Source organism: Camelus ferus, chromosome 19, assembly GCF_009834535.1.
Source record: "Camelus ferus isolate YT-003-E chromosome 19, BCGSAC_Cfer_1.0, whole genome shotgun sequence".
NCBI lineage: Eukaryota > Metazoa > Chordata > Mammalia > Artiodactyla > Camelidae > Camelus > Camelus ferus.
Genome location: NC_045714.1, coordinates 3516955 through 3530982, shown reverse-complemented (window position 1 = coordinate 3530982; position 14028 = coordinate 3516955). Strand labels below are relative to the sequence as shown.

The window sequence follows — 14028 nt, the reverse complement described above, 5'->3', positions numbered from 1 at the left end:
CTATGTGGGAGTTTATCGTTAGGATAAATTTCTAGAAGCTGGAATAATTGGGTTAAAGAGTACACACGTTTTCAATTTTGTCAGCTGTTGCCAAATTGCATGAGAGAGTCTTGCATATTTCTCCTTGAGAGATTAAAAAAGATTTCTCCTTCTATTGACCGAGGGAGATGATCTAAGGAATTTTAAAAATCCCACAACTTCTTTTTAGATAATTTGTAACATCCTTAAAAGCTTTAAAAGAGAAAGTCCTTAAGCAACCACTACCGATCTGTCTTTTCTCTCGAGTACCCTCCGATGTTCAGATTTTGCCCTCTCCATCAGCAAACTGCCCTGCAATCATCTGCAAATTGCTGGGGCTTCATATAACTGTTAATGCATGTCAACGCAGACTGCGCTGTGGCAGGGCTTGGGGCTGGGGAGAAGAGCATTAGGGTACCATATCCGGGCAATGCAAAGAGTGAGCATGATCTGTAGGTAATATATAAACCTCATGAGCCTCTGGAATTTGGAACCAACCACTCAAGGAGATCCTGGATAATTTCAAAAGTGGAGTTTTTATGGGAAATTTGAAGAGAGTGCAGGAGCGTGTGCGTATACGCGTGTGCACACAAGTATGCTTACATGCCGTTCCCTTTATAACAGACACTGGGGAGAAGAGGCAAGAGACCTCGGTTACAGCTGACAATTATTTATGTCATTAGATTTTATGTGAGCTTGTTAGACACACAGTAAAAACCATCTCAGCCACTTATTGTTGAACCTTAGACCAGGGGATAAGATGAAGAACAGGGGGAAACAATAAAGAAAAATTTCAAAGAGACACAGCAAGCCTTTGTGTTTGCTCCTGATGGGGAACGAAAATGACCTTCCCACATAACCCAAATTCTTGGGGAAGTTAGGTCTGTGGAATCCAGTTCACCATCAACTTGTACATAGATAGTAGCGTCTACTTGAAGATTTCCTACTTATGTTTCCTTTCTGAAGCCAGGTTAGAGAGGCAGGATGCTCAAAGATAATTGAGGATTATAAGGAAAAGCTTTGTTAAATTTCATACCTTTCAAAGGAAGCAATTTGGAAATTGGTACCTGGATATCATGCATTTATTCTATACTCTGTGATCAGGTCCCAGTGACCAAAATCAATGCTCAAGCCCTAAACTTCCTTCAAAGTTGACTTGGAAATGCTTGGCCATACTTTCTTCATTTGTCACCAGACCAAGGCTATCTAACTCACCCCAACTGATGCAAAATACAAGGACTAAAAGCAACAGCTGCACCAAGAACTTTAGGAACAAAAGAGATGAGTCTTCACTACTGTTGTTTAGCCATCAACCAGTGAATATTTACTGAATGACTGTCCTCACGCCATCATGCTAGCTTAGCTTCTACAAAGCCCCAGAACATCAGTAGGTTTCAGAAAAGAAGAACAAAATGCAGTGATATCTACTACCACTGGACACACTGATTTATTGCTGTCATGTTATTTAATGGTGGTAAGCCCAAACCATCTCATAAAAGAGAAAACATATGTAAAGCAAATTTATGGAATGAAATGAATGAAGCCATAGGCTGGTGAGTCAAGTGCACAGGGACATACATCACCAAGGGGTCAGGATGTGGACTCTCCCATACGTTGTTTATAATCTGTGTGGGTTCCACAGGGTATTTTTGCCCATTTATGCCTCTTTTGTCTTCTTCTGGGTATAGTCCTCTGGGTTTCACTGGGAAACCACCTCTCCCTCACTCTTAGTCCATGTGGTCCTGGGTGGGGCTGACCCCAATTCCAGTTCCAGCTGTTGGGCCTGAGACCCATCCCAGCCACCCATCCCACTGGCCACAGAGATTGGTTTGAGGATGGGCATGTGCCCAACCTGAGCCAATGGGAGCATGACTGGGGCCTCTGCAGGAACTGTTAGGAAGGAGGACCTCTTTCTCTGCAGGGGTGGACAGCAGGCAGGATTGAATTTTGGAGCAAATGGTGCCCACCTTTGCCACCAGAGGGGGAGAGTCCATGAGTGTGAAATGAACCCAGGAAAATGCAGAGCCAGAAGGAAGAGAGAAACTGAGTTCCATCATTACCATCCACACCCCTGGACCCAGCCCAGAACCCCTGTGCATCTTGGTTACATATGTCTACAACATCCTTTTTTTTTTGGCTTAAACCAGTTTGAATTGGATTCTCTATCTTCTGAAGCCCTGACTAATAAAAGGGCTTCCAAAAACCGTCGGGCCATTGAAAAGGCACACGTGTAAGGATTGTTTTTTGAAGGATTCTAGAATTCTTGATGACCGCGATTAGAGGGAGAACCAAGGTTTGAAGGCCTCTGCCCTTCTGATCTCAAATGGGTTTTAGATAACATAGTCTCAGCTGTGTGCAGCCAGTGAGTGGCAGGAGCACTGATTATGGAGTCCAGCGGGCCTGGCTCCAAACACCAGCTGTACCAGTTACTCGCAAGTTACTTAGCATCTGAACTTTATTGCTCTTATCTGGAAAAGAGGGGTAACTGAAAACCTGTGAGGATTACAGCTTTTCTTATCATAGCTCATAATTATGTATTTGTGTGATTATTTGATCCCTGTCTGCAAAGACCAAGCCTACACTGCACTTCATTTTATTTTCCCAAACTAAGGGGGACCTGGAAAACAGCAGGTGCTTAATAAATACTGATTGAATCAGTACATAAATAAATGACTAGGGAAAACCACACAGGTGTGTGCTTGGAGCATAGTGAATAGGCAATCAATACTAGTTTTCCTTCCTAGAGGACCAGAGCACACAAACTCTAACACCTACATGGGCCAGACAGGTAATGAACTTGGTGGGCTGGCTAGACAGGGACTCATGTGTGGACTGTCTAAAGGGGGCAGACACTACTCAGCTCCAGCCAAGCACTGTCATTTAATAATGTGGACCTACGGTGACCAGATCTTCTTTCAAGAGAAGGCAGAAATTAGAATTTTTAGGTAAAAATTTATGACTTTGAAACATAGGTGCCATTAAATACACACACATACACATACACAAAGAAAAGCCAACAAAACATATCTGAGCGCTGAAGTTAGTCCTTGTGTGACCAGTTCATTACCATTGGGACCTATGCCTCGTCCATCTTTCATATAAGAGCTCAGACCACAGCCACAAATGACCACATGAGAGTGACAGCACTTACCGCCAAGCGACTCAGAACTCTGGCTGGGGACATTGTGAGATGCCTCCTGGAGGACGTAGGTGGACGTGGAGAGGGGAGAAGAGCAGATGCTGCTGGCCGGGACGTAAGGGGGGTTGTAGGACGAGCTGTAATACTGGGAGTACTGGCTCTGAGGGAAGCCAGGGTAGGAGGAATAGTCCTGGAAAGGAAACGCACAAGGCTGTGAGTGACGAAGGCCGTCTCAGGCTGACGTGGGCGAGGGGCCTCCGGGCTGGGTCTACTCTGTCTGTCCTTGTCCCCCCACCATTAGAATGAAAGCTCTATGGGTGCCAGGGGTTTCCCTAGAAGCAGACCCCCAAGACAGGTGTTCAAGTGCAAGTAGTGGATTTGGGGGGCAACAGGGAGACAAGCTGGGGAGTAGGGAAGTGAGACAGCAAAGGGAATAAGGGAAAGCAGCCAGCAAGGGGGCTTCTCCAGTTGGGGCTGGAGCTGAATTCCACCAGTGAGATGCTGGATTGACATAAAACACAACTCAGAAAGCTCTCTCCCAAGGGGCAAGGGAGCTGGGATATTTATATATGAATTCCAGCCAGTCTTTGCTTGAGAGCTGTTCCCAGAGGGTTTTCATTCCCTGGCACTTCCTGCCTGCCCTGTACATGGGCCCAGGGATGCAGAGACTGGCAGCTGGAGATTAGCAGGTGCACCCTAAGGGACATGGGTGTGGCCCTGACAGCGCCCATCTTGGAAGAGTGCTGGGCACATATGGGCACTCAACAAATCCTGGAAAAATTAATGAACAGATGACTGAGTAATAAAGACCACATGCACTTGCCCCGGAGACTAGGTGGCATTTTAGATTCATGGCGGGGCAGGGCGCACACACTGCAGCACCTTTATAGCCTTAGGGATCCAGAATCTTCCAGGAGGGAGTCTTGGCGATGAAATCAAAGAATACCAATCCTCTTTATCAAGCTCTGCTTAAGTCAACCAGATAGTCCAACCCACAATAGTCACTGTTTCAAATATTCTGCCCCACCATGAAGCAGTGCTTCTCAGCCCTGCGGGGAGCTCATGGAAGGTTCTCACAGGAGAAGTGCACAGTGCACAGTGCACAGAGTTCCCGTCCACCTTTGGCTGGTTAATTCTTAATTCACTCTCTAAGTGAAACCAAGAGACTCAAACTATTACCCAGCATTCACTCATCTTTACAGCATTGACTTAGTTCAATTTAGAAAGCATTCATAAGGCCGCACTGTGGGCTGGGTACTCGACACTGGGATGCAGAGGTGAAGGAGATGGACTTTCACCCTCGAGAAGCTCAGGGTTCTGGTGAAAGACCATACGTATTTGCATTCATACATCCCAGATTCACAGACTCAGGTCAAGATGGAACATGTAACATAGCCCATGTCATCTTGGAAATCCAGTAACTCCAATTTCTCTGCCTCTACACTAAATCTTTCCAATGGCTGTTTGTACAGTCTGGCCAGTGGTCTCCAAACCCAGGGAATCAGAGGCTGTCTTTTCTGGTGGGGCTCATAGGTACAAGTGGGCTCTCCGGGTGCCCCGATTTAAGGGAACTAATTAAGGAAAGAGCCCAGAAGACAACGTCTACCTGGTGCACACTTCCGAATCCAGCTGCGTTGGTCAGTCCGTTTGCTCCTTGATAGATCCCTGCTGTGCCTGCGGGAAGGAGGAACAGGGGTACCAATGAGGTTTCTTACAGTCAGAGCGGGACGCGGAGGAGAAAGATGCCGCAGAGAGGTCGAGCCTCTGAGGTGTGACAGGCTGGGATGGAACCTGTAACCCTGGCCATCTCTCTGAACCTCAGTTCTCTCAATGAATGAATGAAATATAAATAACACCTTCTTCAAAGGACTGCAGTGAGGAAAAAACAAGAAAGTGCACACAACACAGTTTCTGGTACTCAATAATTTTAAAAAATATTTTATTTATTTTTTAGCTTTGGGGGGAGGTAATGAGGTTTATTTTAATGGAGGTGCTGGGGATTGAACCTAGGACCTCACGCATGCTAAGCATGCCCTCTACTACTGAGCTTTATCTTCCCTCGTGATAATTATGTCTTAGAAATTATTTATTTTTTTAAAAAATTTGTGGTAAATGTACATAGCATAAAATTTACCATTTCAACCATTTTTTATCTTTTTTCTTTAATGGAGTTACTGGGGATTGACCCCAGGACCTTGTGCATGCTAAGCATGCACTCCACCACTGAGCTACTACCCCGCCCCAAAAACTGTTTATTACCAGTCTGTGATGAGACAAATACAGAAATTGACGGACAGTGAGTAGAACACCTATTGTCTGCTGAATCTGATAATTAAAGTCAGGGCTTGTAATATGCATCTTTTAAAACAAATTCATTGTTTCTCAATCTTCTTTTCATTTTTGCCACTCCTCTCCCCCAGATACTTTTTAAACATTTCTCCCCCAATCTCCCCTCCCCCTGTGGAATTTTAATATTATAGATACACTGCATATCTGTTTAAATACTTATATACTTAATATATATTCATTTTAAATATATTTAATACATACTTATATTTAGGTACTTATATATATTTGTACTAACACGAAAAGAGCATGATGTTTCTGCCTCCCTGAAAACCACTTTTTGCCCTCTTTGAGTGATACCTCCCCCATCGAGAATGCACGTTCTAGTGATCCATTCTTATTGTATTTTGCACTAAATTAAGGAAAAAGATCCTGGTCTCTCACCCCAGTGAGTATGTGAAACACTAGGTGCTGTAGCACCTGGAGGTGGCCCCTCGCACCAAGGAAAGACATCCCCAGCACTGAATGCTGTGACGTAGAGTGACTTGTTTAATGCTGCTGTCCCCCTTCCATGGTTGAAACTCAGTGCTGGAAGAGCTCTGTGGCTTGCCCAACCATGTCTGAGCTGAAAACTGCTGCTCCTTCACATCTACTAGATTGAACATAAAAACACCCACCCCCACACACACACACACAAAAGTGGAAAAAAGAGTTGGCGAGGACGCAAAGAAACTGGAAGCCTCGTATGTTTACGTTGTTGGTGGGGCTGTAAAGTGGTGCAGCCACTGTGGAAAACAGCTTGATGCTGCCTCACACAGCTAAACACAGAATTACTACATGACCCAGCAATTCCCCTCCTGGGTGTGTGGCCAAAAGAACTGATAATAGGTGTTCAAACAAAAACTTGTACTCAAATGTTCACAGCAGCTCTATTCACAGTTGCCAAAAGGTGGAAACAACCCGAATGTCCATCAACTGATGAAAGAATAAACAAAATGTGGCATATCCATTCGATGGAATATTACTCAGCTATAAAAAGACAGGGAGTCCATGCTACCACATGGATGAATCTCAAAAACGTTATGCTGAGTAGGAGAAGCCAGACATCACAGGCCGCACATTCTATGGTCTCATTTATGAGAAATGTCCAGAAGAGGCAAGTCCATTGAGACAGAAAGTAGATTAGTGGTTGGCAGTGGCTGTGGGGGAAGGGGGACTTGGGATCGACTGACAGCTTAACAGGTATGGGGTTTATTTATGGAGCGAGGAAAATGTCTTGGAATTAAAAACCACTGAACTGTACACTTTAAAGTGATTAATGGTTGAATTCTAAGTTATGTGAATTTGATCTCAATTAAAAACAAAACAAAACTGCTACTCCTCCCAGTACGGTGGCCAGAGCCCATCTCCCAGAGAGCAGCAAAGGAAGGCTGCATAGGGGCCCAGACGGATGCGGCTACCTCTCCCTGCCACACCCAGGACACTCCGCCCCGCAAGCCCTGAGAAACGGGGGGACATCTGAGTCTCTAGGATTCCTTCCACCCACCTAGAGTTCAGGGAGCATTTCTTGTCCTGACCCCTTTGGGACTAAGCTCATGTTCCCTTTCCATTTTTTCCTTTCCCTTAGTTGGCAGTATGACGGCTCCTCATAACCAGGCTGCCGAGATTTCCCGCAGAGGGCTCTTCTGAACGCAGCAGGTAAGACAAGCTGACCCCACCCCTCCTCGCCGCCTCTGGCAACACGCGCCGCTTTCTGAGATCATAAAACAGCTCTTGCACGCAGGTGCTGCTTACGATACAGGTGAGATGTGGGATCTTGCAAATGCTGTCAATTGAAAGAGGTCCATCCTCCTCTATTACTGCTGCCAGGAGGAGAACAGGGGTCCCGGGGGGACACACTCTGTGTCCACTGGGAGGGGAACGTGTTCACCCACTGACTCTTGCCCATGATACTGAGCCTTTCCGTTTGCCAAAATGAATTGCTTAAAAAGAGTCAGCGCCCGGCTGTGATGCGGGAGAACTCTCTGCAAACCCGGAGCCAGATGTACAATCAAGAGGGCACTTCGGAGTGGCCTGTAAAATTCCAGAGCAGATTTTACATGGTGGATTAGACAATTAGAAATCCTATCTATAAGAGAGATTGATGGAGAGATACTAAAGAACATTCATGCAGGCGGGCACTTTCTGGGTATTTCTCCTCAAGTTCCCCACTGAGAAAGCTCTGCCACCGTGGTCTAGGTGGGTGCTTCAATTCCACTCTTCCTTCCTCCACTGGGTACCCCCCACCACGTAGTCACAGGTATCAGGGGAAGAAGGCAAGCATGTCAGGGCCACGTTTGGATATATATCAGGACTTCTCGACAGTCACATCAGAGTTGTGGACCCTGAGCTGGGATGCACAGCGTGGACAGAAGAACTCACAGAAATGAATCATCTCAGCTCTTGTGATCCAAAGGATCGGTTCCAGAGTCTGGGAGGACTTGAGGTGCGGGCTAGTGCTTCTCCACACACCAATGAAGAACCCCAGACCCAAAAGGGCTGCATGGACCGAGAGAATGGACAACTCGGCAGAGGCCTGGTCCCAGTGATGGAAGGTGGGATGGGTCCCTGACACCACGACACAGTGGCACTGGGTAAGATGCCAGAACCATGGCCAAAATTCTGGAGAGTTTGGTGAAAGCCCTGGAACACTAAAATGAAAGTTTCCCACCAGCCCGAGGGAATGGTAGCTCAGAGAAGAAATCATGTTGAAACACTGAAAATAAAATCAGTTCTATTTTTTACCCCCTTGAGCTTGCAGGCTGAGATTTATACTGACTATACAAGGGACAGAGGAATTCTTCACGGCCCTGGAACCACGCCTCTAGCACTGTCAGGGAAACTGTGAGGAGAGCGTCCCCTGTTGTCATCCAGCAAAATGTTAGGTGCTGATGAGTTAATTCAAGTTCACCGCACGTTCGCCTATTAATGCACCCAAGACCTCTCTTCTAAAAATTTTGTTTCCTGTCATTCTCTGTCACTCCATAGGCAATAATGCTAGTGTCTGTGCAAATCCTTTCACTTCTGTGTTCTTGCAAAAAGCACACTAGTGTTCTCTGGGCAAGTATATAATTTCTGTAAATTCCTTTTGTTTGTATTTCTTATGGCTTCTCAGTTTTTTCACCCAGCATCTTAAGAGCCACCTATCTTGGTGGTTACCTGTCGCCTGTCGCCCTGTCACCTCGTATGCTTTCTCTGTATCTCCCCTGCACCCTCCTCCGGGAGAAGACCTCCATCTCCGCCCACCACAAACAAGGCTACCATGAACATCTTTGGCTCTTCTGGCCTGTGTGTTTCCTCGGCTTGCATTCCCAGGGGTGGGACTGTGGGTGCCGAGGTCCAAGAGACCTAGCTTCCCCATGGGCTGGGTGAGTGCTCTCAGCACGGCTGCCAGGTGCAGGCTCCCACTGCCAGTGCCGTCGGGTCCCCTATCGCTGCATTCACACCAGAAGCTGGCATGATCCCGCTCGCTAGTCTTTGTTGTCCTAATAGGACCGACATGAGATCTCAGTTGTGGTCTTTAATTCACATTTCTCTGGCTACCGGTAACTCTGCACATCCCTTCTTGGGCTTTTTGCCTCCTGGACTTCCTCCTCTTTTTAAGGAGATGGTGACAGTCACCAGTGAAAACTTCACTTCCTTCTCCTGGGCCACGCTCAGCTTTAATTTAATCGAGGCCCTTAGAAGCTTCTCAGTTACTGGCTTTAGCAGTTGGACAAATAACAATAATAGCCCCCATTTATTGAGCACTTATTACCTTCCCCAGGGCTGATCATTTTACACGCATTATCTTGTTTAATCTCCACCACAACCCGAGGAAGGAGGTCCTATTAGGAAGTGAGAGAGCAGAGTTCAAGCCCAGGTCAGTCTGACTCTGAAGCCCAGGCTCCCTGCCTGCCGGCAGCCCTGCCTTCCAAGCCACTGTGGGAAACAGCACAGGTCACTGCTGGCCTCGAATCCTTTAAGCCGACCTGGTTACGCTGTCAGCCACAGGTCTGACATGCCATCCCAAGCAAAGAAAACCTCACGGATAAGCCCAGTGAACAAGCATCCTCCCATCAATGCTACTTGCTTTGGAAACCGTCTTACAACTTCTTTCCCCACAGCAAAGGGACCTACACTCCTGGGTCCACAGTGACACTCACAAACAGGGACTCATTTATCTATTAAGTCTTAACTGCTGCCAGTATTAAAATAAAACTGCTGAAAACATACCAGGGCTGCAAGCGAAAAAGGTTTGGATATGCAATAAAAGAGTGATATAAAAAGTCGTCAGCAGATAACATGGAACACAAAAAAACCACAAGTAGAGAGGGGTGACCCAGTTACAAAACCCCAGCCTCTCAAGTTCCCCAGCCACGGCCCAGGCTCCAGAAAGGGACAAATCACAGCACTTCCTAGGTCGATTTTTCTGTTTCTTTTCATTACCCAGAATCCAAAGTGGTGAAGGCAAAGCCCTGGCTCCGCCTTTTGGCTACTGTGTTCTTTCATTTGGCATTCATTAATTTATTCAATAAATATTTGCTGGGTGCCTTTTTATCTTGAGAAAGAGCTGGGTCCTGCCTTCTTGGATCTAAGTGCCTGGAAGGGGTGGAAGACAACAGAGAATCCACATATAATTGATTATTTGCCCTGCTGACTATGGACAAGTGGTTGAAGTTCCTACACCTCAGTTTCCCAATCTGTAAAATGGAACTAAGCATAGTTTTATCTGTTTGGTTTACGGCAAGGATTCTGTGAAATAAGGCTGGTGAAAGATAGAGCTCAGCACAGAGTAAGTGTTCAGTAAAGGCGGCTGGGATTATTATTCTCTGCAGGTTAATAATCACCACTGGAGGTGTCAACGATGCGAGCATTTCATTCGCCCACCACTTTTTTTTTTTTAATTCATGGGAATAAAAACATCTTGGGAAGGTTAAACAAAACAAAACAGTTTGGATAGGTCCAAACAGCAAATCCTAAATGAAAACAAAGGCTTTTGGTGACGGGGTGGTGGCCGGACCCAGACTGAGCTCTCAGCAATGAGACCAACAGGAACATGTGGTCCACGTGCCAGGAAGGGAGGTGTTCACGTCCATCTTGCTGACACTGAGTCGTCTAGCCCATTTTGCTATCTTAAAAAATCCAAACACGTACCCAGAGCCTGTCTTCCTGCATCTTTGCTCCACGTGGAGTCCAGCCCACATCTGTGTTTAATCAAATCAGTTGCTAAATGTCACAATGGCCTCATTCACAGGTAGCATAAAGCATATTTAACTGGTAATAAAACAATCTGCATTCCTGAGAATGCCATTTCAGATAGGCTGCCCTGTCACTGCGTCTCTGCCACACGAGTTGGAATAATGCCGGGGCCGAGATGGGGGAGGAGGGGGCCGAGAAGGGCAGCGATGCTGCAGAGGAGAAAGCGATCACATGCCGATCCACATGTGCTGGTGTGGGAAGATGTCCAACAGGCAGTGCTGGGTGACAAGGCTACTCTGAGCTCGCGCTAGACTAAACGTTGATATTCGTTAATTTCAGTTATGTAGAAGATTGGTTAAGTTGGAGGGCCTCTTAAAGGAGGTGGCAGCTGAGCAGAAGCTAAATGGATGGGAAGGAGCCAGCCATGTGAAGGTCTGGGGAAAGAGCATTCCAGGTTGAGGGCAACAGCAAAACACAAAGGTTTGAGGTGGGAGGAGCAGAAAGAAAGCCAGTGTAAGTGAAATAGAGAGGACTGGGGGGGCAGTGTGCCTGATGAGGTCAGAGAGGTCTTCAGGGGCTAAATCATGCCAGGCTTAGCACGGGGAGTCACAGAAAGGCAGTAGCATTCATTTCTGATTGCAATGGGAAGCCCCAGATGGAGGCTTTCAAGCAGGGGAGTGGCATGATCTGATACAACACGGGAAAGGATTTCACCCTGTGTGGTGAAAACAGATCAGGGGGTCACAGTGGATCCCAAGACCAAATGCGCTAACTATTCTTACTGCCAAGAATCTCCTCTGGAGGGATTCTTGGGAATAGTATACCCAAAAGATCAGAGTTCCTGAAACAAGTTATACATGTTACAGAAAAATTTTCATTGATATAGTGCCCAGGGAAGGCACTGAGGATACACAGGCCTTACACAGCCCTGGAGGAAATTTGGCAGGACAAGACCCACCTTGGACCAATCAGTGCATCACATTCCCCTGCCCACAATGAGTGTTTTAGGGGTGTGCATCTGAAGTAAGTAGGTCCACATAAGAGGAAATCTCAAGATGTTGTAGGGTAAAAAGAGGCTGGAGCTGTTGCAGCCACTTGAGCACCATGAGGGTAGTTGGCATCAACATGACTGTTCTCCTCCCAAAAGAGGTAATGTACCCAATTTTCACTGACCAGATATGCAAAAAATGTTGAAAGAAGAGATGGATGACTGAATCATCACCCTTGATAGTCCTCCCTCTCTTATTGGTCTACATACCATCACCAATTTCTGTGAATAGCGTCTCATAAAGACCCTGCCAATTTATCCACTTTTCTCCATCTTCACCACCACCACCACCTCCATACCTCTATCATCTCTTTGCCCAAGGGCTATGTAGTTTCCTCCCTCATTTTCCTCCATCCATCCTGACCCTAGTTCAACCCATTATTCTCAGAGCTGCTCTTTTCCAGATCAGTATAGCCTCTCTGGCTTCCCCTTTCATTTATAACCCTTCACCATGTCCACGGGCCTGCTGTGACCTGTCTCTTCCCTGAACTCACTCAGCCCCACCTTTCTGCCCTATTGTGGGTTGAACTGTGTCCCCTGAAAAGAACTATTCAAGTCCTAGCCCCAGGACCTATGAATATGTCCTTATTTGGAAAGAGGGTCTTTGCAGAGGTAATAAGCTAAAATGAGGTAATACTGGACTAGTGTGGGCCCTGATCCAATGACTGGAGTCCTCATAAGAAAAGAGAAACTGGGACACAAACACGCAGAGGGAAGAAGGCCACATGAGGACAGAGGCAGAAACTGGAGTGATGAGTCTCCAAGCCAAGGAACGCCAAGGACTGCTGGCAAGCACCAGAAGCTAGGAGAGAGGTAAGGAACAGGTTCTCCCTCGGAGCCTCCAAGAGGAACTGACCCTGCAAACACCTTGATGTTAGACTTCTGGCCTCCAGGATTGTGAGGGAATACATTTCTGTTGTTTTAAACCACCCAGTTTGTGGTCCTTAGTCACTGCAGCCCTAGTGAACCAATACACCCCTGCTCTGCCTAGCTCCAGCCACCTGGCTGTCCAGAACATCATTTTAGGTTGTCTGCGTTTGCTCCTCTCTCTGCCTGGAATACTTCTCGTAGTCCAGAGTTTCTTAAACCTTAGTGTTCACAGGGGTCATCTGAAGATCCTTTTAAAAAGTAGATTCTGCAGGTTCTGGGTGAGATCTGAGGTTTCTAACCCGTGATGCCGATGCTGCCAGACCGAGGACCACAGCTGGGGGCCCTGAACCCTCCCAGGGCTGGCTGCCTTCTCTGTCAGGTCTCAGCTCTGCTGCAACATTCCCTGGCCACACCAGCTAAAGCAGTCCCCACGGTCCCCACCACTCCAGCCACAACCTACACATTATCCTGGTTTTGTATCTTTTTTTTTTCCGGTAGCATATACAGCTTCTGAAGTCATCTTACATCTTTAGATACACATTTATCATTTATCTCATTCTCACTTGGTTGTAAGCTCCTTCCCAAACTCCTAATTTCTCCCTCCCCCTACCCATTCCCCTTTGGTACCCGTAAGTTTGTGCCATTTGCAGCAACATGGATGGACCTAGAGATGATCATACTAAGTGAAATAAGTCAGACAGAGAAGTACACTGTATGATATCACTTATATGTGGAATCTAAAAAACTGACACAAGTGAACTGTTTTTTACAAAACAGGGACTTTGTCTTCTATTCACTGTTTCATGCTCGGTTTCTAGAAGTGTAGACAGCATGTGACAGGCTCTCTGGAAATAATTTTTGGAAAAAAAAAGAAGGTCTGTCTGGTTTTGGGCACTATTTTCAGCTCCTCGCACCCTATCTGGCATATTAGAAACATTCAATAGCTATTTACTGAATGAATAAAACAAGTGAATGAATTGACTGTGAAGCTGTCTCTGATTATTGAGCACGGACCATGTGCCAGGAACTATGCTGAGTCCCTTACCTTAATTATCTTAGTTTATCCTCCCCCAACAAGAAGAACAGACAAAGTGGGCTTTGTGTGATCTCTTTTCAATCATTTCGTTCATGTTTACCGGGCATCTACGATGTGCCAGTCTGTCCTAAGCGCTAAGGACACAGCAATGGATAAGACAATGGAAACCATTGCTCCACGGAGCTGACATCCTAGTGAGGGGGTCACTGAAAGTGAAGAAATATGTCAGATCACGTGTTAGATGGTGCTGCCGGGGGAGGCAGCCAGAGCAGGGATGGAAGCTAGGGGACGCTGGGGTATGGGGCGGCTGGTCAGGGAAGGCGCCACATTTCAGTAAAGACTTGCAGGAGGTGCCAGAGCCAAGGCCATTGCCCCTTGCAATTTATAATGTAGAGATCATAAGCGGCAGAG

The 14028-nt window shown here is 46.5% G+C and overlaps 1 protein-coding gene across 3 annotated transcripts in view; it reads right to left on the bottom strand.

Annotated features, from left to right (window-relative positions):
• The window catches only part of EYA2 (EYA transcriptional coactivator and phosphatase 2), a 215169-nt gene that overhangs the window by 84678 nt on the left and 116463 nt on the right, over positions 1-14028 (bottom strand). For all 3 annotated transcript variants that reach the window (XM_032461299.1, XM_032461298.1, XM_014561761.2), the window contains 2 exons: positions 4764-4831; positions 3170-3347 (listed from right to left, as the gene is read on the bottom strand). In XM_032461299.1, coding sequence (XP_032317190.1) covers positions 3170-3347; positions 4764-4831 — 246 coding nt within the window. The remainder of the gene's footprint in view (positions 1-3169; positions 3348-4763; positions 4832-14028) is intronic.